The 25246-nt window shown below is 38.2% G+C and overlaps 1 protein-coding gene and 1 long non-coding RNA gene across 6 annotated transcripts in view; both read right to left on the bottom strand.

The window, feature by feature from the left end:
* LOC116041925 overlaps window positions 1-25246 on the bottom strand; it is an 85731-nt gene that overhangs the window by 16110 nt on the left and 44375 nt on the right. For 2 of the 5 annotated variants that reach the window (XM_035994344.1, XM_035994348.1), the window contains exons 1-3: window positions 4806-4898; window positions 3340-3395; window positions 3024-3202 (exon numbers count right to left, since the gene is read on the bottom strand). In XM_035994344.1, coding sequence (XP_035850237.1) covers window positions 3024-3202; window positions 3340-3388 — 228 coding nt within the window. In that variant the 5' untranslated portion in view covers window positions 3389-3395; window positions 4806-4898. Of the gene's footprint in view, window positions 1-3023; window positions 3203-3339; window positions 3396-4805; window positions 4899-14564; window positions 14686-25246 lie in introns of those variants that run through there. The other 3 variants (XM_035994345.1, XM_035994347.1, XM_035994346.1) reach the window with 3 other exon arrangements.
* Window positions 2518-3014, bottom strand: LOC118493684. The gene is made up of 2 exons (XR_004895636.1): window positions 2843-3014; window positions 2518-2685 (listed from the first exon to the last, which is right to left on the bottom strand). It is a non-coding gene; the product is annotated as an uncharacterized LOC118493684 (long non-coding RNA).

Genomic DNA, 25246 nt, shown 5'->3' with positions numbered 1-25246 from the left:
TACGTTCAAATGACACAAAGAAAATGTCAGGGTCCCTTTCATTAAATATTGGAACTACAAATTTACAGAAACATCAAATGATGGAGTATGAGGAGCAAGCCATAATGACTCTTCCACCTTCTGTGGCTCAGGCTGAACCTTTCCCTTACTTATAAGGTCCAACCTGTAGCGCTCCAACTCTACCTGTTGACTTGCCTGAACATGGGCTAGTTCAGTTTCCCGAAGATGAACATCTTGTCGTGCCTTTTCTAACTCCATAGGGTTCTTGTGTCCATGCTACAATTGTAGCAAGAGTAGCTGTTTCTTCTCCTCAAATGACAACCCAGCCCCAAAACCAGCCAGAACAGGAGCCATGTTAGACACTTTAACTTCTCATTTACATCAGACAAACTAGTCACTACCACAGGCACATTAGCAGTCTCCACTAGGACAGGCAAAACCTCCTGCTCCAGTGATTTGGCCTTTAAGGTGTCCAACAACTCATCTTTGTTTAACTTCTTGGAGAGATCTGCGCTGTAATGGTCAGCCACTCTAAAGAGCTGTTCTTTTTTGTACGAATTAAGTAAATCTTCACTTGGCCAGAAAACAAAGTCCTCAATTGAAGCCATTTTTCCAGACAGAAAACCTCTCAGCCCAAACATTGTACCAACAGGTAGGCAGGAAGACAACCTGTTGATTTGCTTAACTGTTTCACCGTTTGTTTTTTTAAATTCAGTAACTACAATGTCCTTCCAAAAGTCAATGAGTAATCGTGTAAAATAATCGTGATTTCAATATTGACCAAAATAATTGTAATTATGATTCTTTCCATAATCGAGCAGCCCTAGGAAAAACAGCATAAAAAAAAATGTAATTTTTTTTTTTTAAAAAGAGTCAAATGTGTCAAAAAAGCACCAAAAACGTCCGGAAAATAATCGTCAAAGCCTCTGAAATGTCAAAACACAGTAGCTATTAAAATGTTCTACATGAACCACTTAACGTGATGATATTAATGCAGCAACATGAGTCAACATGTTCAGAAACTATTCTGCATATTTACTGAGATTAATTCACTTTTTCAAGCTATTTTTTAAATCTCTACAAACTGACTTTAACACTGTATCGACATGAACTGAAAGACAAACAATGAGTGGAAAGCATTTAATTCATCAGGTCAAAAAGTTCACTTATGTTTATTAAAAGGAAAATATTGTTTTGTACATTTTGGAGACACATCATGAAAAACTAATGCAGCAAAGACTTAATTTAACATTTCATGAAGCCCTAAATGGATCATTTTATATTAAATGTCACTTGATCTGAGTAATCTATGGAAGTTTGTTTCTTCAGCAAATTAGTCTCAGTTCTACATTTGCTGAATTGGTATAAATGTGTTTTATGAGCTGGTCCAACACTACTGAGTTGATGCACCTGATATCAGATACAAACACTGGTTTTCTGTCTTCATGCAGCTGCAGAACACACACCAGGAGGCCCAAAAGTCAGATCACATCATTGGAACAAAGTTACAACTTCTCTCAGAGCTGCAAAGTTCTCATAGTCTCTGCTGTGATATTTCTAGTAGATGCAGCTGTAAGATGTCCAGCAGCAATGTTTCTATATATTCTGTTTGTGTCGTTGCTTTGTTTGAACTTCCTTTAGTCTCATGTCTCCTCCAGCAGAACAAGTCAGATCAAAGTTTTCTTGTTATTTAGCTACATAAAAACTGCTGAATTTAAACTAAAAGACAGAATCTGAATCAACTTACCAGTGACATTCAGCCAACATTTATCAGAGTTACTCCCGTAATTTGTGAACACTTGACTGTGTTGGAATTCCTGAACTACACAAAAGAGTCGACCAGTCAGAGTCCTGCTAGTGCTGATCTAAACAAATATTTTACATAAATAAATTAATTAAATTAACTTAATTTAGGCTAGTTAAAAACATTCTCCAAAGATTCCTAAATAAGTATTGATATACAGTTAACAAGACGAGCTGAGTAGTCACAACATGTAATTAATGTGTTATACGTTAATGTCAAAGCATATACATTCTGGACAGAAGGTCAGAAAGTTTTCATGAAGAAGATGGATATAAATACTAAATACAAATGAAGGCTATACAAATATATATTAAAAGGCTCAGTTTAAAGTGCAATAGATGAATCAGCAAATCACATAATAGCTATAGCTACGTTATATATAAAGTGAACACAGTGCACATTTTAGAACTGACTAATGAGTGACAGTTTGACTAATGAATAAACAGGAACATCTTTTCCTCCATTATTATTATTGTCTATCAGTTGTGTAATATGAATCACGGTCACTGACTAAAGAATATAAAGGAAAGATGTGTTTCAGATTAATCAAATTGTAACATGCAAGCAAATGGGGAACTAGGATTTCCTGTGGTATAAAATTGGATTCTAACAGTTTTATCTCATTCAAGTTGTTGATTAAACTGTAGCCACTGATGCCCCTGCTGACCTGTATCTTTTCTTTAAGTAGGGATGTTGATTTCTCTTTTTTTTTAATGACAAGTAAGAATGAAACAAAACATACAGGAGAAAAAACAACAGTGGACCGAATGATATTCTAAACAGTTCCAACAGTAAATATAAGAGGTAACTCCTCCCCTGACTCTCCTGTTGTTGTGGACTTGTTGTGTTTGGTGTCTCAGGTTCAGGCCGATCCCTCGCTGCTGTAAAGAGACCAAACACATCTGTTTCATTCATGTGAAGAAAAACATTTGACTAAAAGACAAAGAAGTGTAAGGATCGTGGAAGTTCAAAGTTTTCTTGTTATAGATTTAAAAAGCTGCTGAATTGAAACTGAAAGAAAGTTCTGAATCAACTTACCAGTGACATGGAGCCAACATTTACCGGAGCTACTCTCATTACTTGTGAACACTTTACACACATACATTCCCGAGTCTTCAGTCCTGAGTCTGGACACATGAAGTCTGAGTCGTCCTTCTCTGAGGACGTCTTTGTCCCACTGGACTCGTCCTGCAAACTGTTCGTGCTGAAACTCTGGAGCCTCAACTCCTTCATGGAGATAAAACAGGACTGAGGGTCTGAGATCAGTTAACAGTTCACAGAAGACAAACAGATAGTTGGAGGAACTGTGAGGGTTGGTTGTGAAGGTCCACTCCAGTGTGATGTCGTGGTTCTCCTCTGCCTGATAGGAGGTCTGGGTCACATTCACTACAAATGTTCCTGTTGAGGAGACAGAGAGGGAAAGTGAGGAGCAGACACACTGACAACTTTAAACTCCATCTCCACATGTTTCTGTGGACACGTTAGTGATTCTTTGTTTAGTGTTAGTGGATAATAAAGTGAAGCTGTAAACTAACCAGAGACACAGGAGGTCAGGATGATGAGCAGCAGGATGCTGCAGATCATCTTCTCCCTGTGAGAGGAGACAGAGGTGAAGAGATTATCCTGCTTATTACCTACACACAACTGCTAAAAACAATGTAAACTACAAGAAATTTAAGAAAATTGACAATTAGAGGCTTAGGCTAAATAAAAAACAATTCTAAGTGGCCGTAACATGTCTTTGTCACAAGATGGGTGGTTCAACTCGCCCATAAGCAAGGAAGGAGGAAGTCAGAACTGACAGTTATAACCATGAAACATTACTCACAAACTACTGATTGAATTACTGAGCCAGTTAGGAGGTGATATTGCTTTAGGTTTTGTCAGTTATAGGCTGCAGAACTGAGTAACCATAGTGTATATCATATTTGTGTCGCCACTCTAAAAGGAGCACACAGACTGCCGTTACATTTCAGCACACTCTCAACCTCCCTCTACAATACTTTGATCTTGACAATAAAACCAGTGCTGAATTTGAGGATTTCATATATATCCTCGATCACATGTGGACTCACGTTGAGGGTGTGCTGCTGACATAAAGCATGGTCCCACCACTGCTAAAATCACACTTCCTCTTTCTAAAACCATGCCAGAAATAAATAAGGACCTCTCTAAATGTATTTATCAAATGCTAAGACTGAATTAATACCAACACGCGCTTTTGGGTTTCACATTTCTAATAAAAACATTACATAAAAGCAAAGAATGATCAGTAAAATCAGCAGGAACGACATTACACACTTTAAAAATATTAAAATGATGCTTAAAAAAATGAATACGGTCTAATCTGGCTGATAGATCCTACTCTCTCTGAGGTGGGACCATGTGTACTGTCTGCAGTTTGTGTATGCATCCTCCTCAATACATCCACCAGGCCATGGGCGGAGACCAGCTGTTTCAGGGCATGCTGGGAAGCTGGATGTGGCTCTGCATGGTTGTGATCTAAAGATGCGTTTTCAGTACAGTTAAAATCCATTTAAAACATCATTAACTTTTTGAAAAACAGCTTCCTCTCTGTGCCGATTGGAGCATACACATTGATAGTTCAACTGTGAAGAGGAAGCTCCTAGACCAGATATCTGTAGTCTGGTGTCCGGTGATGTACCTCTGACCCAAAGATGTGTCACCACGTCAGATGGGGATATCATTTTGGAAATCTTAACGTTTTAGCTCACGGGGATTTGTCTAAAATATGTTTACCTCATTATTAGAAGTTTTGGCCACGTTTAACATGAAAATCCAACATTGTAGATATGACAGAAAATACTGAAAATGTGGCATGTGGTCACTTTAAACTGTTGTTGAATTGTCTCTTTACTGAGAGAAGCGACCACATTATTATCTGTTAACTTCTGGTCTAATCCACCAACCCTCACACACTAGATCTGTACAACAGGATTCACATCATGACAACACCAACATCAACACATTCACACATTACCTTGTGTGTCTTCAGTCAGTTAAGATCCAAACCAGGAGACCAGAGGACAGAGGTCCAGTTTGTGTCTGTCTTCTCTGCGACAGCCAGTATGGAGTTAATGAGCACATCCAAACACCAAACACCAATCATCAAAACTGAAGACAGCTACCGTTTCCAGCTTTTCTCTACCGACCACAGTGCATTGTCGTTTAAGGAACTGGAACTTGACAATGTTCGTGGTTGTGTGGATTGGGCGACCAATTCACACACCGCAGCTTCTTTTTATAGCTGCTGAGGGTTCTGCAGGAATATGATTTTGCTGACCTCACGATTGTGTATGAGTGGCTTTGAGAAAGAAGAAGTTCTGCTGGGGATATATCTTGAAGAGAGAAGTCAGGCGGGAGAGATACGAAAAAAAAATAGAAAAGTGCGAGAAGACAAAGGCACTTTATCTGCAACACTGAAAGAAGTAAAACAAATTTGTTTTAAATAAACGTATTGGCCTAAACTACCAGAAAATTAGCTTACTCATTCTGCAAGTTAAAATCTGTTGGAATCAGTTAGAAAAAGAATGATTGTCTTCCAGAATGAGCCAGATGTCAGGGAAACCTAAACAGGTTCTTACTGGTCTCACATTGTGAGAAGGTCAAGTGAGACAACTATTCCGTACATTATTTTGTATTAGCATCTTTTTAACTGTTTTGCAGTGCCCATATGTGTTTACTTTCTTGTCTTGTTTAGTGGTTATCAGTTTAGCATGGTTTGTTTTATTGGGTTGCATAAGCGGCAAACATGGGTAGCTTAAAGTACTTAGTTTTAAAGATTTATTTCAACCAAATACTACTTTTGTCCAAATTCTTAGAGTTTTAAACGTTAATAGAACCAAAAACTACTTTCTGTCAAAGTACTTAGTTTGAAAAGGGGTTTTCCAACCAGACACTTGTTTTTTATCACGCAATTTAACTTGGTTGCTAAGAGCTGCATGTTAGGCAGTTTGTGTAATTAGCTGATTAGTTCATTAACAGGTCAAATAAAGATTTATTAACTTAATTTATTTAGAAACAATAATACCAATAACAATAGATTAAACAGATTCCACAACCAAACCTCTACATGTATGATGATGTTTGTCACTCTACAGATTCAGGGAATCTCTACAGCTGTATGATAAGGAGATGTTTAGTTTCAGGACGGTCTCCTTTTGGAGGTCGCTGGGCCAGCCACACTTTAACATACTAGAGAGAGAGAGAGAGAGAGAGAGAGAGAGAGAGAGAGAGAGAGAGAGAGACTGTAATGATGTATCAACAGCCAATGCCAATTGCAAATGCCACAGAATACATGTAATTAGAGTTAGGATAGCCAGTCTTTGTCATAACTGAAAGTACAGATGAACATTCATGCTGACAACCACAAGTTTCATTCAAGAAACCACGATGTGAGTGGTTCAGTTCAGACACAAAACACAACAGGAAATGAGACATCATACATGCAGAACCAAACCAAAAATGCTGCACACCCAACACCACTTAGTCAAGCCAGCCTCCACTTCAAAAACAAAGTTCAAACAAGCCCCCGCTTGTCAGTACAGATCTCAAAAGAAAAGGGTGCTTCTGGTAAACATGCTAACATTCACTCATGTGACAGTGAATTGATATTTAAAAAAATTATAAATATGTCATTGTAATATTTTTATTACAAACAATTTATTTGTGTTCAAAGACAACCTATACCTTTCCCAGAGACCCATTTCACCCCAGAAGAAAAGAAAAGAATTTACAGCAACTTGATGTAGGATTTAAGAATCTCTATTATAATCAATATTTTTTGTCTGATTCAGGTTGATCTAAAACAGGAAACCTCCGGTTTACACTCATTTCACTTCAGAGTGACAGCAGATGACCTCAGACTGTCACTCAGTCAATACCAGACCAATCTGATGTAGGATTTCAGAAGAAAACGTCTAAAAAATGTCTAATTATCATTTGAATTCTGATTCAGGCCAATCTGAAAAGAAACCTCCTGTTTACACAGACTTATTTCACTTCAACGTTGCTCTGATTTCTTTAAACAGAAAAAAAATGACCATCACCAAATAATCATTCATTTTCAGATTTGTATATATCTCAGATGTTTCAGCAGCAACATTATTTTCTCTGTTTCTTCTGTATTACAGATATTTTACACTGAAGCTGAAGATCAAGCAAGAACTGAAACACTACCTGAAAGAAAACAAGAAAACACACAAGCTGTTGTCATTTTTATTTTTTTTTATTTAAAAAAAAGGTCACCAAGTTTTATTCTTTGATTATTTAAAAGCTGCCAAATGAAAGCATTATTTACACTATTAGTCATTTCTGCTTTAATAACTGAATTTAGACTGAAACCTGTAGTTACATGAACAATATTTATTAATAGATGTAAAACAAGGATTGAAGACAAAGAGGCGTTTGAGGTAGAGAATCAGTAGAACTGCTGCTGTCACTACTGCTGCTGCCAGTCCAGCGTAGAGGATCCAGATGTATTTCAGACTCTGGTTCTGGTCTCACTGTTGGTCTCTGAGGTTTGGGCTCATCAGCAGCTGCTGTAAAGAACAGAAAATATAATGTGGCTGATTGACAGGAAGGAAACCTGTTTTAGTGAAAATTACTATATAATCTGCATCTTTCATTTTTTAAGTACAAACAGAAAAACTCCAGTTTTCCTGAATCAACTTACCAGTGACATTGAGCCAACATTTACCAGAGCTCCTCTCATGACTTGTGAACACTTGACACTTGTACAGTCCTGAGTCTTCAGTCCTGAGTCTGGACACATGAAGTCTGAGTCGTCCTTCTCTGAGGACGTCTTTGTCCCACTGGACTCGTCCTGCAAACTGTTCATCCTGAGACTCTGGGACCTCAACTCCTTCATGGAGATGAAACAGGACTGAGGGTCTGAGATCAGTTAACAGTTCACAGAAGATATTAAGAGAGTTGGAGGAACTGTGAGGGTTGGTTGTGAAGGTCCACTCCAGTGTGATGTCGTGGTTCTCCTCTGCCTGATAGGAGGTCTGGGTCACATTCACTACAAATGTTCCTGTTGAGGAGACAGAGAGGGAAAGTGAGGAGCAGACACACTGACAACTTTAAACTCCATCTCCACATGTTTCTGTGGACACTTTAGTGATTCTTTGTTTAGTGTTAGTGGATAATAAAGTGAAGCTGTAAACTAACCAGAGACACAGGAGGTCAGGATGATGAGCAGCAGGATGCTGCAGATCATCTTCTCCCTGTGAGAGGAGACAGAGGTGAAGAGTCAGCTAAAAGCTGTAGTTAAAACAGTTTCCAACAGCCGCAACTCACTTCTTTGTTAACAGACAAAACTATACTTGGCTTGTACTCGTTCTCCAATGACTGATGTATTCATTCTGTTAATCTGAATGACAATGCGTCCTATTAAAATTATGTAAATCTGATCATCATAACGTTTATTGTTCAACCCTCATATTAGGCTGTAGATCATTCTCATGTCAGGCAGACATCAGATCAGTTTGCTGCTGTATATAAACCGTGCAGATGTTTAGTTCTGACAGTTTAAATATTGTGTGGATGTCTGTCGATCAACACAGTCCAAATGGTGTCAGACACCGACAGAGATTCTCACCAGCGTAGATTACTTTCAATTTCGACTTACAAAGTATGGCTAATCATCATGTTTTTTTTAATGCAAAGTTTCCTAACAGGCAATAAAAATAGGAAGTGAGGCATATAGTCTAGTTAGTTTTGAACAAGTACAATCAGCATCTTAAATACATCAGTTATTATCTGATCCACGTATAGACTGTGTTTCACTGAAACATTTCTACATTATTCACATTTGATCCCCTTCACATGGACAACTTGAACCCAGGCCTGAATAACATCAAACTTTGTCATATTAAACCGACTCTTTACTAAATGTTCCAGCTGCTGTTTAAAGTCTCATAGAGCAGCTTTTTATGTGGATCAGGTTTCAGGATGATCTGTCTTCAATGAACCAAATGTGTGTTAAACTGTTGTTGTTGAAAAGAACAGGGGAATCCCCCTTTATTGCATTTTCACAAATAGAATAAGGTTTTCACAAATCTGAAACTGTGTTTTTAAGAATCTTTAGCCTCTCTGGGGTAATTTAGTCCAGATTTGACTAGTCTAGGTATAGTGGTTTTGGATCTGGACCTGGTCTTATGTGGTCTACATTTGAAAAGAAAACTGTGAAATCTCCCTTTATTGCGTTCTCATAAAGACAATAAAGCTTTCACAAATCTAAAAGTGTGTTTTAGACATAATTAATAATTTACCTTAATGACTAACACTCTTTCAATACAGTAAGAGGTTAAAAAAATGGAGGATCAGTCACTCAGCAATGTAAATTATGTTTTCCCTAAGCTAACTTCAACGTCCTCATAACTTGAATGTCTGTGGTTCTTCTGCACTCTGAGTCACGTGACGGGACAACCTCAAATCACAAGAGTGGGGGGGGGAGCAAAGTGTTCCTGCATGTTGACAGGAGCAGCAGTTACACAGACAGACCACTTTTTTCAAGAACTGAAACCAAGACGGCAACACTATAAGAGACATTAAAAATAAGAAGGCAATAGAGACTGGAACTGTGTTTGATAAATTTCTCATGTACCGATGATACATGACTTAATATTACTGCACTTTTCTTTTTCACTTTTTTATTTATTTTCTACATTGATAATCTGTATATGCACCTCTGGTATTGACTTTTTGTATATGTACATATTGGCGATGTACCTATGTTCTTCACTAATAAAAAAATCAAAATAAAATACATACAGCCAGGTCGCCTCTCTGATGAAACCGCAGCAGTGCATGAGACGCAGGTATACGCAGTATATCCACTAAGAAAGCTCCAGGATTTCCATATACCCAATTAAATATGCCCAATGACACACAAAAACATACTTTCCATTATATTTTTGATATATTTTGAATTGTCATCTGTGGTCTTCTTCTTTTACACTATATAAAAAGGAATTTCCACCGTAAATTTGTTCATAAAAGTGTATCCGAAAACAGGAAATGAAGTCGTTGATGCTCAAAACTTCCCTAGGGAGGACACCCAGACTCACCACTTTGATATGGAATTGGCAGTCTGAAATGTTAAGCGCAGCTTAAACCCCTCGGACGATATGACTGTCTTTTAGTGGGCCCAGTTGTCAAGCTAGTGATAGACATATATCCATTTGCGGATACAGATGACTCTGTATTCATTTGTGCATTGTGTTTTACAAGTAGCAAATACTTATGGGACTGTTTTAGCGCCATACACCTCCTCCACCAATCCATGGCCAGAAGTGAAGCAACACATTCATGAGTGAATATTCAGTACCTTGCGATCCAACTCAGTTCCCGTCAAATTCCCATATTCTCATAACAAATCTCTGAGTCATCAAAACTGGAGACAGCTACCATTTCCAGCTTCTCTCCAGCTGTAAGCAGAACAGAAAACATCACCAAGGACAGCTCCCACCCAACCTCTGATCTGTTTGAGCTGCTGTCCTCAGGGAGGAGCTACAGGTCCATCACAACAAGGACTAACAGATTCAACAACAGTTTCTTACCAAAAGCCATAACCACTTTGAACTCACACATGCACTGACTTCACAGTCTTACCCCCAACCCCCGGACTCTCTTCTACACACCTACTGTGCAATATTTAATATTTAATATTAAATGCTTTTTATAATATCGACAATTCTGTGCAATTTCATTACTGTGCAATATCATTACTTCACACTGCATTTCACACTGTAAATAAAACTAGATCTTTATTTATATTTTTATATATGTATATAGCTCTCATAACTGTGCACCTTACCCCCCCCCCCCTTTTTTTTCTTTTGCACTACTTATTTCATGTTGACACTGGAAGGGAGTTGCTTTTAATCTCGTTGTGTACACTGTAAGAAGAAAACTGTGAAATCTACAGCAACTAGCTGGCAGCAATTAGCAAGTAAGTTGCTGTAATATATTCTACAGTATGCTTAATGCACGTTGATAAATGGTTTCTATTGTATCACTTTAAAGTGAGATCCCTGTTAGCATGGGCCACACCTTATTCCTCCTGTCACACTTCACTTTATTTCACTTCATTTCAGCACCGTGTGTTATCTTTGTTGTGTTTAACTCTGATTAAAACTTTTACACACAGAAGAGTCACAAGCCTGGTGGCAAACCTGTGTCAGTTTACAAAGTTATGAACTTTGGTGAAGTTGGAAAGATATTTAGTTTTGAACTTTATATTTTGTGTTCAAATTCTGCAAAGGGAAATGAGAGAAGAGACATGCTGCACACACTGTACAAACAAGCCAGGTCAAAAAGTTCACTTATGTTTATTTAGAGGAAAATATTGTTTTGTACATTTTGGAGACATCACATAAAACTAATGCAGCAGAGACTTAATTTATCATTACATGAAGCTCTAAATGGATCATTTTATATTAAATGTCACTTGAACTGAGTAATCTATGGAACTTTGTTTCTTAGTAAAACTTCAGCAGCTTTTGGAAAATAAGTTGTTCTACAGCGCCACCATCTGGCCAAGCTGTGTAACTTCTGTTATATGACTGCTGTTAAAACCATCTGATGTCAGACAGATATTTACCAGTTTATTTAGTCTCAGTTCTACATTTGCTGAATTGGTATAAATGTGTTTTATGAGCTGGTCCAACACTACTGAGTTGATGCACCTGATATCAGACACAAACACTGGTTTTCTGTTTTCATGCAGCTGCAGAACACACACCAGGAGGCCCAAAAGTCAGATCACATCATTGGAACAAAGTTACAACTTCTCTCAGAGCTGCAAAGTTCTCATAGTCTCTGCTGTGATATTTCTAGTAGATGCAGTAGTACTCTAAGTACATTTAGCTGATACACACTAACTTAGTAAGAATGCAGGACTTTGACTTGTAGTGGAGTGTTTTCACAGTGTGGTATTGGTGCTTTCTAAGGCCCCACACAACATGGACCAACCAGGACCAGGTCTGGTATATGTGCTGACAGGGTGATTGGGTAATGAGACCCAGGTGATCAGGATGAGGAGAGTCTGAGGACACCTGGTGGACAGGTGGACAATCTTCTTATTCTTCTGCTAAACACTTCTGAAGCACTTTGTTCTTGAACATAAATAATATAAAACAATAAAACAATAAAGATGTTTCTCCCATTCGTGGTTCCAATTCAACAAATCATCAGAAGTTCAATATGATCAGTTAGAGCTGCAACATTTTCAGATATCACAGCCAGCAAAGAACATTTAAATTAATAACATTTAAATAACTTTATTTAGTTAGAAACATAATATACTAATCTTCCTGAAATTGTGGACTCTTCAAGTTTAACATCTTACTGAAATGAAGTATTGAAATATAAAGGACAATATCCTGATGGTCTCAATGATCACAGCTGGAACCTGGAGACAGACAGACAGACAGCTGGAACCTACAGACAGACAGACAGACAGCTGGAACCTGCAGACAGACAGACAGACAGACAGCTGGAACCTGCAGACAGACAGCTGGGACCTGCAGACAGACAGCTCTCCCAGAATGCATTGCCATTTACAGCATGATCCTGTAAGGACCTTTTTTTAATAAAATGATTGGATATTGACAGAAAGTGGAAACATTATATAGCCATGTCTACAAGTTCCTTTCTTGACCTGATCAATGTTTTTGAGTACAATCTACTTTTAACTCAATTCAAATAATAAATAACTACTTAACACTACAATAGCTGCCTAGCCTCTGCAAAAATAGAAATAAATATTTGCTTTGAATGCATGTCTTTGCCTCGGTGAAAGGTGCATACATAAACAAACAAACATATTACAGTTTTTCTCAATTGCTAAAACACAATTACTGAAAATTGCTCCATTTTCTGAAAACATTAAACACAAAAGCTCATCTTCAAGCACTATTTACAAAACCTCGGGCTCCTCTTGCAAAATTAAAAACTTTGGCCTCAAAACAGTTTTATTCATAATCAAACACTGCTCTCAAATCATAAACAAAGTGATCAAAATGATATACACTATCAAGCAGTCAGTAAACAGTACACCAAAAAACAGAAAACACATTCTTCAAAACATATAGTTCTCAGGGAGAAGTACATTTTTAATCTTAAAACAAATTTCATATTTTTCTATCATTGTCTTTAGATGAACGAAAACATCATTCTCATTGTAGCTCAAAATTAATCAGAAATTACTACTCTGCTTTGCTCTTTGCAATTTTTTTTGTTCTTCCTTCTCCATGTACCCCTATTTTTACAGTACTGTACCCTACATCTCACAAACTTGTCCTTTGTCTCTGTGATACTGTAATTCTTGTTCTTTGTTGATATGAACCTGCAACCAGTTAAAATCTATTGAGCAGTCAGTACTGTTGGAAAGCACAATGTTCAGGGCCATACAATTTGTTCAGTGTACAGTATACAGCCTACAATGCACTGTACTACAGTATACAATACTAAAAGGAACAAAAATGAAAGGAGTAAACATGTGATCAATGTGCTTCTTCTTGTCTTTGGGCTGGGTCAGGCCAGAGCACTTCGTCGACATCACAAGCAATATTGTCCCTCCTGAGGCAACGGGGGAAGAAGCCTCTTGTGTGCCGTATCCAGCCCTGACACCTCGCATACGCACTCGTCCTCTCACGTCGTTTCTTCTATCCATTCTCAGACTTTCTCCTTCCCACATTCAACAGTTTGCTCTCTGAACTGGCTTATATTGGTTATGTCACATCATTTGAAACAAGTGAAATCAATTGTGAGTGGTTGGGTTCAATCAGTGACATGTGTTCTCTATTTGTATTTGATTGTTGCCACTTGTGTTTACCAGTATGGATGACATGTGCATTAGAGTGCAGAATGTGTTTAGAGATTTGCTGAAAAGTCTAAGTGAGATCTGCAAATTGTGTTTTACCATGTGAAATGGTTTAAGGTATTGACAACAGATGAGCTAAATGAGTTCAGGCAACTGAGAACTTTGTTCAGCCAATGGGTTTTAGTGTTTCAGCAATAGAGAAAAACTGTAAACATTAATACAAAACACAATAAATGTATAAAAAAATAAATATATACAAAATAACTGTTGCATAAGAAAAAAGAATTTGAACCAAATACAAAAAAAATCTTAAGTAACAATAAGATTGGGGGCAATTGTAACACTCTGACGTTTTGCATTCAATGTATTATAGTCTTGTCCTTGTTACTCTAAATGTATTAACTGTATCATTAATTAGAGCACATATACATGTTTCTTGTATCAAAAGATGACGAGAGTATTTCAAGTCGTCAGTGAGTTATGAAGGAAAATGTAAAATATGTTACGATTGCCCCGGTCTCCTCTAACAGTTTGACCAGACATCCCATAAAAATAATGACAACATTGTGTTCCTCCATAATTATTTTTGTATATCAGTTCTGTAATTAGACTTTTATATCATGAATGTGTTTCAGTCATCACCTTCTACAGGTTGTTTGTGTTCATTTTGCTGATTTTCATGTCCGGTGAAACATCAACATCGCTATGGTTACCTGCTGTTATACTACCTGCCAATGAGAAACTAGTATTTTCTGTGTCTGTGATAGAAATAGTTCATTCTGACAGTTTTTCCTCAGTTGTTAATGATTAAACTCTAATTCAACAGCTGCTGATCTGTAACTGATATTCGCTGAAGGGGAATCTGTTTCTCTCTGCATTCTTCTCTTTCTGAACAAATAGAAACAACCAGCCAGCAGAGCTGCTGCTGTCGTCAGTCCCAGTCCACAGTAGAGACCGATCCTTCCCCGACTCTCTGGTTGTTGTGAACTTGTTGTGTTTGATGTCTCAGGTTCAGGCCGATCCCCCGCTGCTGTAAAGAGACCAAACACATCTGTTTCATTCATGTGAAGGGAAACATTTCACTAAAAGAGAAGAAGTGTAAGGATCGTGGATTTCCACATTACTTCTTTTCTCAGGTTCTTATTTATCTAAAAAGCTGCTGAATTGGGGCGTTGTTGGCCCGACAACAACCCCTCTTAGCTGTTATATAATCACAACATATCAGAGCCTGAAGTGAGCTATTGCTTTTATAAAACAGTCATCAAGTATGACATTATGAAAGTTAGTCACATTTCAATTTAAATAGTTTTTTATTCATAAGAAATCATGTTCATAATAAAATCTAAGCTCTCCTGGGCTGGCTGCCCTCCTCACACATACCGAGGTTGTTGCTATGGAAGGCAGCGCAGGTAACGTTAGCCTTCACTAGCAGCTAGCACAGACTTTCTTTTGCTTAACACTAAAGAAAGGCAAACAATAACACTAACTAACTAACTGCTCGAGGCAGCGGTAGCGCAGCAACTACTGTGTTCTGCACGGTAAAATGATGTTTTTGTTAAAGGAGTCTGGCAGCCTTGAAGAGAGCAGAGATAACGGCTTCAGTTCCCCGTCGTAAAGTGCTGTCTGACAGCGAGGTAAAGATCTGAAAATATTCTAAATATAGAGTTTGATTTGAAGCCAGCTCTGTGTCCTGGCAGTGTTTCCCTCCGAGGTACCAGCCATCAGTCAACGTTTTTCTCAGACGTTGTATGTGGTTATTATATCACGGCTATGAACCAATCAGATTGCTTGATTTGGGCTACCCTTTTTATAATGAATTAACTTACCAGTGACATTGAGCCAACATCTACCAGACTTACTCCCATAATCTGTGAGAACATCACACAGGTACAGTCCCGAGTCTTCAGTCCTGAGTCTGGACACATGAAGTCTGAGTCGTCCTTCTCTGAGGACGTCTTTGTCCCACTGGACTCGTCCTGCAAACTGTTCATCCTGAGACTCTGGGACCTCAACTCCTTCATGGAGATGAAACAAGAGGGAAAGTGAGGAGCAGACACACTGACAACTTTAAACTCCATCTCCACATGTTTCTGTGGACACTTTAGTGATTCTTTGTTTAGTGTTAGTGGATAATAAAGTGAAGCTGTAAACTAACCAGAGACACAGGAGGTCAGGATGATGAGCAGCAGGATGCTGCAGATCATCTTCTCCCTGTGAGAGGAGACAGAGGTGAAGAGTCACAAACACATGAGCTCAGAGTTCACTTATTACAGGACAGAGAGAGAACATATACAGTCTGTTTATTTGTGCTCATTCTCCAATGATTGTTTTAATTAGGCCTTTGTTATTCTGTGACAGTGTAGCCAAATGATGTATAGGCTATATATCTGTGATCATCATAACGTTCATATGAATATAGCCTTTATATATTACTGCTTGATCATCAAACAGTAATATATAGGCTATATTAAAAAAAAAAAACATGCAACTTTCTATTGAGGAAGATAAAGGGCAGGTGCTCAGGCCCCTTTTGATGTCTATGTGTGCAGGTGCCTGACTATAGCAGCCCATAGGCCCCCCCCCCCGGAACTTTTGAATTTCTGGTGAATTTTTATGCCCCTATTCTGCCTTTTTCTGAAGCAATTTGTGCTGGAAATATCTTTATGTAAAGGTGAACATAGATTACAATACGAACATAAAAACATAATGGAATATTTAGCAGTAAGACTCTCAGGCATTCTGTATTGCTTTCAACTATTTCGTCTCCTGTAGATCAACTATTCTAATTCTATCTGAGTCAGCACACATGTAGTAGTAGGCATGTCTAGGCATGACTTACTCCTCCCTCCTCTTTTGCGTATTTTGTTGGTGAAGTAACCTCCTTAAATGTGCATATGACAATTATTCACCTCAATGATACACAATAAACCCCTGGACTTTAATATTCCAGATGTTGTCAGGATTGTGAGGCTTGGACCCAAAAATACAGAGTAAAGGATTTTATTAACAAAAGACTTACACATGAAGGTGTCATGAGGTAGACAGGGAGGCAGTCACAACCAAGACAAAAACCACAAACCACTAGAAAACCAGAAAGGTACAAACCAGCAGGAATGAGAGACGCAGGGAACGACAGGGAGGGAAGACCACAGCACAAAGAAAAATACACGTGGTAACGAATTTCCAACAGGGGGACATCAGGGCGGGGCAACGAAGGGGAGGGGGTGTGCAGATAATCACAAAGGTGGGAAAACACAAAGCAGGGAGTAGCCTAAAAGCAAAGCATTTCGGAGCAAGATTTCTGCTCATGGTCAAAACTTTGTGCACAAAATATAATTCATCCCATCTTTGTTCTGAGATTTGGGGGAATTGTGATATGTTGAGTAAAATTAAATGATAATGGTCTAATACAAGATTAACATCACTATATTTCAGAAAATAATCTACCTGCACCATAGTCTGCTGTGCATTATTACTCTGCTGATACAGTAGATCTCAGACCTTCTGACAGACTCAGAGCCCTGTTTGAGACTCTGGTCTCTGAATGAGAGAAAGTTTAGGGAAGTGGTTGTACGCTGCTCTACATCGGCGGTGGAAAACCGAAATAAATAATCATAAACACGGAACACAAAGGCGATACATCTGCCGCAGCCTGCCCACAGCAGAGTGTACAGTGAGTGAATATGGCCCAGCCACACCTCGGATATTCCCCCAGCCGTCACTGTAATGTAAACCCAGCCAGTGTCTTAGTGAGAGCTGAAATCAGAACATGAACCAGATGGGATTGGTTTCTATAAAAACTAAACGACTAAACTGCTCAGTAGTAGCCTAGCATATTCAACTACGACTAGAATATTTGCAAAGTTTGCTGTTTTTTTTACGACGGAGTATTAGGGCCACATCAAGGGAAAAACAAAGACGATTTTTTTATGTATTTTGCATTTCGAGAATAAAGTCGAAATGTCGAGAATAAAGTCAACATGACGAGAATAAAGTCGACATGTCGAGAAAAAAACTTATTTCAAGAATCAAGTCGGTAATAACAAGGAAATTCTTTCTCTTTTAGCGCATAAACACAGTATGGTGATGAGTCTGTTCAGAAGGAGAAACCACACACATTGGAACAGGTGGCCGTAGTCTTGCAAACTGAAATAGTTTGTAATGGACAGATGCAAGGGTATCGATGGTACACCTACGCGCAATGAGAGGATATGTTGTATCACAATACACAACAAGACATACAGATGTAACCCATATGTATGATGTATGATGTAGCTGGCATGGCGGACAGTCACTAATGTGATTAAGTGATAAAGGAGTTGAATTTATTCTCGACATTTCGACATTATTATCGAAAAAGTATTTCAACTTTATTCTCGTCACGTTAACTTTATACTCGACATTTCGACTTAATTCTCGAAATGCAAAATAAATAAAAAAATCTTCCTCCTTAATTTTTTTTCCCTTGATGTGCCCCTAATGCTCCGTCGTTGTTTTTAGTATGGAAAGTGAGAGAAGCAGAAACGTCTAAAACCCGTTTTAATGAAGTCCCAGTATTCCCAGTAAGAACCCTGAAAGGTCCAGACAGTAATAATGGATTCAGACTCAGATTCTCTCTCGTAGTGTTTGGTTAAAGCTCCCAGTCCTCCCAGTAGCAGACCCACACGCTGTAACGACTCATCATCAACGGGTTGGTAACTGGAATCGGATCAGCGGCTGCTGAAGGCAGAACCACACACACACACACGCACACACACACACACACACACACACACACACACGCACACACACACACACACACACAGAAAACATCACCAAGGACAGCTCCCACCCCCTCTGATCTGTTTGAGCTGCTGTCCTCAGAGAGGAGCTACAGGTCCATCACAACAAGGACTAACAGATTCAACAACAGTTTCTTATCAACCCACTAAGAAAGCTCCAGGATTTCCATATACCCACCTAAAAATGCCCAATGACACACAACAACATACTTTCCATTATATTTTTGATATATTTTGAATTGTCATCTGTGGTCTTCTTCTTCTACACTAAATAAAGGTATTTCCACCGTAAATTGGTTCATAAAAGTGTATCTGAATACAGGAAATAAAGTCGTTGATGCTCAAAACTTCCCTGGGGGAGGACACCCAGACCCCCTACTTTGAGAGATTCTCTCTCTCTCTCTCTCTCTCTCTCTCTCTCTCTCTCTCTCTCTCTGTGTATAGTTATCACAACTAAACTGTCTCCAGCTGGAAGAGGAGCTGGATCAAATTGGAAATAGGTGAAGAAAGCACAAAAAACATACAGTATGCATACATTTTTTTAAATTTTTTTTCTTTGTGGGTGGTGATGACAAATGTGTTGTTCATTACGCGAGCTGTATATTTTATTAAAAAATAAAAATTGTTTTAAAAAAAAAAGAGTGGAGAGCCAGGTTCAGGTTGAAGAGGGAGTTGTTTTTGTTGTGGAATGCTCATTTTGATTTCCTTAATATTTATATTTTAAACTATCACCACATCAACATTTAATTGCCTTATATGGCTGTTTATACCTCTTTCTGTTCAGCATGCTGTTGGTTTGTTTGCACATGAATGATCTCCAGTGTGTATAACTGAGACATTATCTACAGGACGCCTTATCACTGCTCTGACTGAACACACACAGGAGGTACTTGACAAAGATTTATCCTTTGGAGCCATTGGGATTACTATCATGCAGAACAACAGACAGAACCGTGCTCGGGGAAATAATAAAGTACTACAAAAAAATGCTACTTCAGAAAAGGAAATTAAAGTGCACGCACACACAGACACCCACATGCACACAAACACACACACACACACACACACACACACACACACACACACACCACCCCAAATCATGCTACACCTGCAGTCTGGTTTATATATTTTAAGCGCTTTTGTTTAATCCCAACTGATTGTGATCAAATATACAGATTATTAAGAGACATGTGACATTTGGACCACAGCAGGATGCTAAATCAGACACCAGATATCTGACAGGAGCATCTTATGCAGCTCAAAACCTCAACAACTTTTTACAACAGCTTCATTACACACATCATGCAACATGAAATTAGCCTACAGTGAATGGTTGAGTTATTCACACTGATGTTAACACCAACCAGTGGTTTTACAGCCTTGTGTATGAATGGTTGAGTCAGAGCTACTGTGTGTTTTTTTCTTAGCATTTTATGTAAGTGGTTCTATGTATGATGTCATCTTACCTGTAACATTGAGATCACATCTCTTGCTGAGACTATCTTCGTTAACACCAGGAATAAATGTTTAGGTGCCTGTGTTGTTGAGCCTCAGATTAGTGAAAAGACATTCAGTCCTTCCTGTCTTAGTGAGATCTGGATCACACCACACTGGTCCCCTGTAGAGTTATCTTGATACAGCACGGTGACTGTCATAGAGGGAAATGGATGGAGTCTGACCTGCTGGGGTCAAAACACAGACTGAGGAAAGGAGCCACAACCAAAGGCAGAGAGATCACACACTATGTGAGTGATTCCAAGTACATCTCGCTGCAGTCTGTGGGAAGGCGGGGCTTGACATCAAGCCCCGCCCACATCCAAGTCAGTCATTTTTTTTTTTTTTGCTTACGTCATTCCCCATACGCTCTAACGGACCAAGACCGTTCTCTTAATACATCCATGACCAAGACAGCCTGGTAGAATTTTTTTTCTATGAAGAAAATTATTTGGATAAATGCCATGTTTTTTATTTTGAATCTTTTAATTTTATTTGAAAATGTTATATCTATAAATGTAAATGATCTGAAAGAAAACTGAATAGGCTAGTCACCAATTTAAAAATGACATGAAATTATATTTTAAAACCTTAAAAAAGGACTGACAAATAAGAAAGCCATCCGGACTCTGAACATTTACAATGCCTTACAACCTCTTTAATGTAAATTTCATGTGCCCCTTTTTCGTGTATGTATGTATGCATTTAATGTTTTCAATGTGTTTATGTATCTGTACTTGAATAATAAAGTTTTTTGAAGACAAAAAAAAAAGACAGCCTGGTAGAAGCTGATATAGCCTCTTAATTCACATTAGATAGAAACTGATGATGTAGGCTAAACACAAACGATATTTCATGCAACAGTGAAGTTTTCATGTAGTTACTACTGATTTCTGATTTTGAAATGATATCCAAATTTGAAAAATGGGTCATTTTAAACCTTGTTAATATTGATGACAACGTGTTCAAACGGAAAACGAGCCATATTTCATTTAATTTAGCCCTCAAAAGTAGAATGGTGTGTTGTTTCGTTATGGACTTTCATATTAACAGCAAGAATTCAGTCACAACCAAACGTACAAAGGGGAGATTTTGCTTTAACAATTAACAGGTGAACCAGAAGCATACAGGGGAAACTCGAAAAATTAGAATATTGTGCAAAAGTTCATTTATTTCAGTAATTCAACTTAAAAGGTAAAACTAATTATATAGACGTATTACATGCAAAGCGAGATATTTCAAGCCTGTATTTGTTATCATTTTGATGACTATGGCTTACAGTTTATGAAAACAGAAAATTAGAATATTGTGAAAAGGTTCAATATTTTAGGCTGAAAGTGTCCCACTCTAATCAGCTAATTAATCCAAAACACCTGCAAAGGGTTCCTGAGTCTTTAAATGGTCTCTCTGTCTGGTTCAGTAGAATTCACAATCATACGAGATGCTCCTCGGATATTACCTGCACAGTAACACACCTAATCTAAGTATTTCAAAAGGTCGAACACACATACAGATGTTTAGATACAGTAAAATCGCTACGTGATTACCGTTATATCCGAGGGTTGAAGTTGCATTTTAACGGGGCAGTGCAAGTTATATATATACTCTATATATATATATATATATATTTTAATTCCAAAGGCCAAGGGAACTTTATCAGGATGCATAGTATCCTGGATCCATGAAATAACTGGCCTTTAGAAATAAAAATCTGCCTTCCTCTATGGGAATTTAACTGTGTATTGTACTCACTTTTGTTGCCAGCGGTTTAGACATTAATGGCTGTGTGTTGAGTTATTTTGAGGGGACAGCACATTTACACTGTTATACAAGCTGTACACTTAATACTTTACATTGTAGCAAAGTGTAATTTCTTCAGTGTTGTCCCATTAAAAGATATAATGAAATGTTTACTAAAGTGTGAGGGGTGTACTCACTTTTGTGAGATACTATATGTATATATGTGTATATATATATATATATATATATATATATATATATATATATATATATATATATATATATAAAGGTGCACATTTCAGATCTGTCTAATAAATGACAGTTTGACAGAATAATGAACAAAAGAATGGAAAGATGTGTTTTTATCAACTTTTACAGTTTGTGGGGGGGGTTTCTTTGCTATAAACATGAACTCTAACAGTTTTATCTCATTACAGTTGTTAACTGTATCCACTGATTCACCTGCTGAACTTTTTTTTTTAATCTTATGTAACAACTAGAAACAAAAACCACCAGGAGAGAAACAGACAGAGTACAGACATTACAAGTATGATTATTAAATTGCAGAATAGGGACATATCCCAACTCTCTGGTTGTTGTGGACTTGTTGTGTTTGGTGTCTCAGGTTCAGGCCGATCCCTCGCTGCTGTAAAGAGACCAAACACATCTGTTTCATTCATGTGAAGGAAATCATTTTCCTATAAGACAAAGAAGTGTAAGGATTGTGGAAGTTCAAAGTTTTCCTGTTATATATCTATAAAGCTGCTGAATTGAAACTGAAAGAAAGTTCTGCATCAACTTACCAGTGACATGGAGCCAACATTTACCAGAGCTACTCTCATTACTTGTGTGCACTTTACACTCATACTGGCCCGAGTCTTCAGTCCTGAGTCTGGACACATGAAGTCTGAGTCGTCCTTCTCTGAGGACGTCTTTGTCCCACTGGACTCGTCCTGCAAACTGTTCATCCTGAAACTCTGGAGCCTCAACTCCTTCATGGAGATAAAACAGGACTGAGGGCCTGAGATTATTTAACAGTACACAGTAGATATAAAGAGAGTTGGAGGAACTGTGAGGGTTGGTTGTGAAGGTCCACTCCAGTGTGATGTCGTGGTTCTCCTCTGCCTGATAGGAGGTCTGGGTCACATTCACTACAAATGTTCCTGTTGAGGAGACAGAGAGACGCACGGGCGTCAGTTTGGTTTGAAATGTGCTGGGGACAGAGATGCATTCGGAAGTGCATTTTCAGAAGTGCTGGGTACAATGATGCATTCATTTTTTTTTTCTCTTTCGCGCAGGTCATGTTTTGAAAGACGCTGTCCTGTAGCTTACTAATGTAAATGAATAAAAATGTATACAAAAATGTGATGATGTCCGACACATTTTATGAAGAAGAAAGCCTGAAGTTTTCAAAAAGCATTAGACATACTGTATGACCCACTATGTTCTGCCTCATGTATCCATGTACCATATGTGACATGATGTGACATCAGACTCAGAGATTGGAGATACGAAAGGAAAATAGGCCTGGCCTACCATAGGCTACGTGTTGAAGTTCAGTGGGCAAATGTGTGACTATTCCTTTTGCTAATATTTTGTTCCCAAAATTCCCAATACAATTGACCATATCTACACACAACACGTGTGCGGCACGTCAGCTGAGCTGCACCTGCATCACCCCTCCCCCAACCTAGACCGTATCCCAATGTTACAGTTGTTGCAGTGTTGTGAACAGAGAAGAGTGTAGCCAGCGCAGCAGCAGAACGGCTGTGTCTGTGCTGCCCTGTGGGGAAAGAGATTTTTGTGGATTTGTTGCATCTGTCGCTTAAGAATTATGTGTTATGAACTTCATTTTTTTAACTAAATTGAGCTCGAGGTTTTCAAAAAAAGTGGTGGGGACAAAATGACTCTGATAGGTGCGCGCACCGTCCCCAACGAAATCGACGCCTATGAGGAAAAGTGAGGAGCAAACACTCTGACAACTTTAAACTCCATCTCCACATGTTTCTGTGGACACTTTAGTGATTCTTTGTTTAGTGTTAGTGGATAATAAAGTGAAGCTGTAAACTAACCAGAGACACAGGAGGTCAGGATGATGAGCAGCAGGATGCTGCAGATCATCTTCTCCCTGTGAGAGGAGACAGAGGTGAAGAGTCACAAACACATGAGATCAGAGTTCACTTATTACAGGTCAGAGAGAGAACATATACAGTCTGTTTACTCAGTTCTTACAACAGCTGATCCTGTTCATCATCCTGCTTTTTACACATGGCTAACATCAGTTTATTGCAGTTAAATCAATATCAGTGACTCTGTTGGCTGATAAGTAGTAAACTCTGCGCTGACAGGTTGATTTTTTTTTCATGTCAGCGTACACTTTCTCAGTTCCAAGATTTCCCATAACCCATAATAACCCTAATAAACTAAAATAATTTCCCCGAAATGCAGGTCGAATTTGACCCAGAACAACAGAACGTGCAGAAATGGTTTCCAACTGTAACCTACAAAAAAATCAAACTCTAGAAAATACTTAAATGTTTTAACATTTTGTGCCACTTTAGGAAAAGGCATCACATTTCATACTAAAATAAAGTCTATCAACTAGACAGAAAAACACTTCTTCACCTCTGAGCTGTTGCTGAACTAGAAACACGTAGACTGGGTAAACATTCCACCCTGTTCAGTTCTCTTCACTTATTTTCTCTTTCAGTTATGTTAACTAAACATGTTAAATATAATACATAATAACATCAAATTAACATAAGGGTTACAGAATAATCGTTTCTAATTAACCAACTATCTTTTACACAGAACATCATTTTAACACTAATTGAAAATTAAATATATTAGGCCAATAAATAACATTTGATTGTGAAAAAGGGTAATGAGACTTCCTATATATAGAGCCTATAAGCAGGTAGTACAGCTCATAAAGTGCTGTAACTACCGGGGGAGGTTTTAAAACAGACACATCCTGAGAAGAAGGCAGAAACACTGTTAGAGTCCTTTTCTTTAAAACATTTTATGAATCAAACTAAACACCAACATCAACACATTCACACATTACCTTGTGTGTCTCTTCAGTCATTTAAGATCCAAACCAGGAGACCAGAGGACAGAGGTCCAGTTAGTGAGTCTGATCCCTTTCCTCTAACACCAAGCTAGTATAAAGTCATGAGCTAAACCACAAACCACCCAACTGTGCAGCATGTGTTTGTATGAAGAGATGACAGGAAACACAGACAGTAGAACATCGAGCAGTGGTGTTTATAAAGGACTTGAGCACCTTCAGGCTGTCACCGAGACTCCGCCTCCTCAAGAACACGCAGAGCAGCAACTTACTAACTAACCACAGACGTAAAACTGATTTTATTGTTTAGCTTTGGGGATGTGCAAGTTTAGCGATACTTGGCTTGAAAAAACTGAATTTAAGGCTCAGTTGATATTGTGATAAAAGGTCTTAAATGTCATTCAAAATGTTCTTAAAAAATTATAAAGTCTTAGATTGGACTTGGTGAAACCTTCAGAAACTCTGGGAGGGGCCCATAGAGAATGCAATGTTGTGCTAAGCAGCCC

The sequence above is a fragment of the Sander lucioperca genome, chromosome 17, assembly GCF_008315115.2.
Source record: "Sander lucioperca isolate FBNREF2018 chromosome 17, SLUC_FBN_1.2, whole genome shotgun sequence".
In the NCBI taxonomy this organism is placed as follows: domain Eukaryota; kingdom Metazoa; phylum Chordata; class Actinopteri; order Perciformes; family Percidae; genus Sander; species Sander lucioperca.
This window is presented reverse-complemented; position numbering and strand designations above follow the sequence as displayed.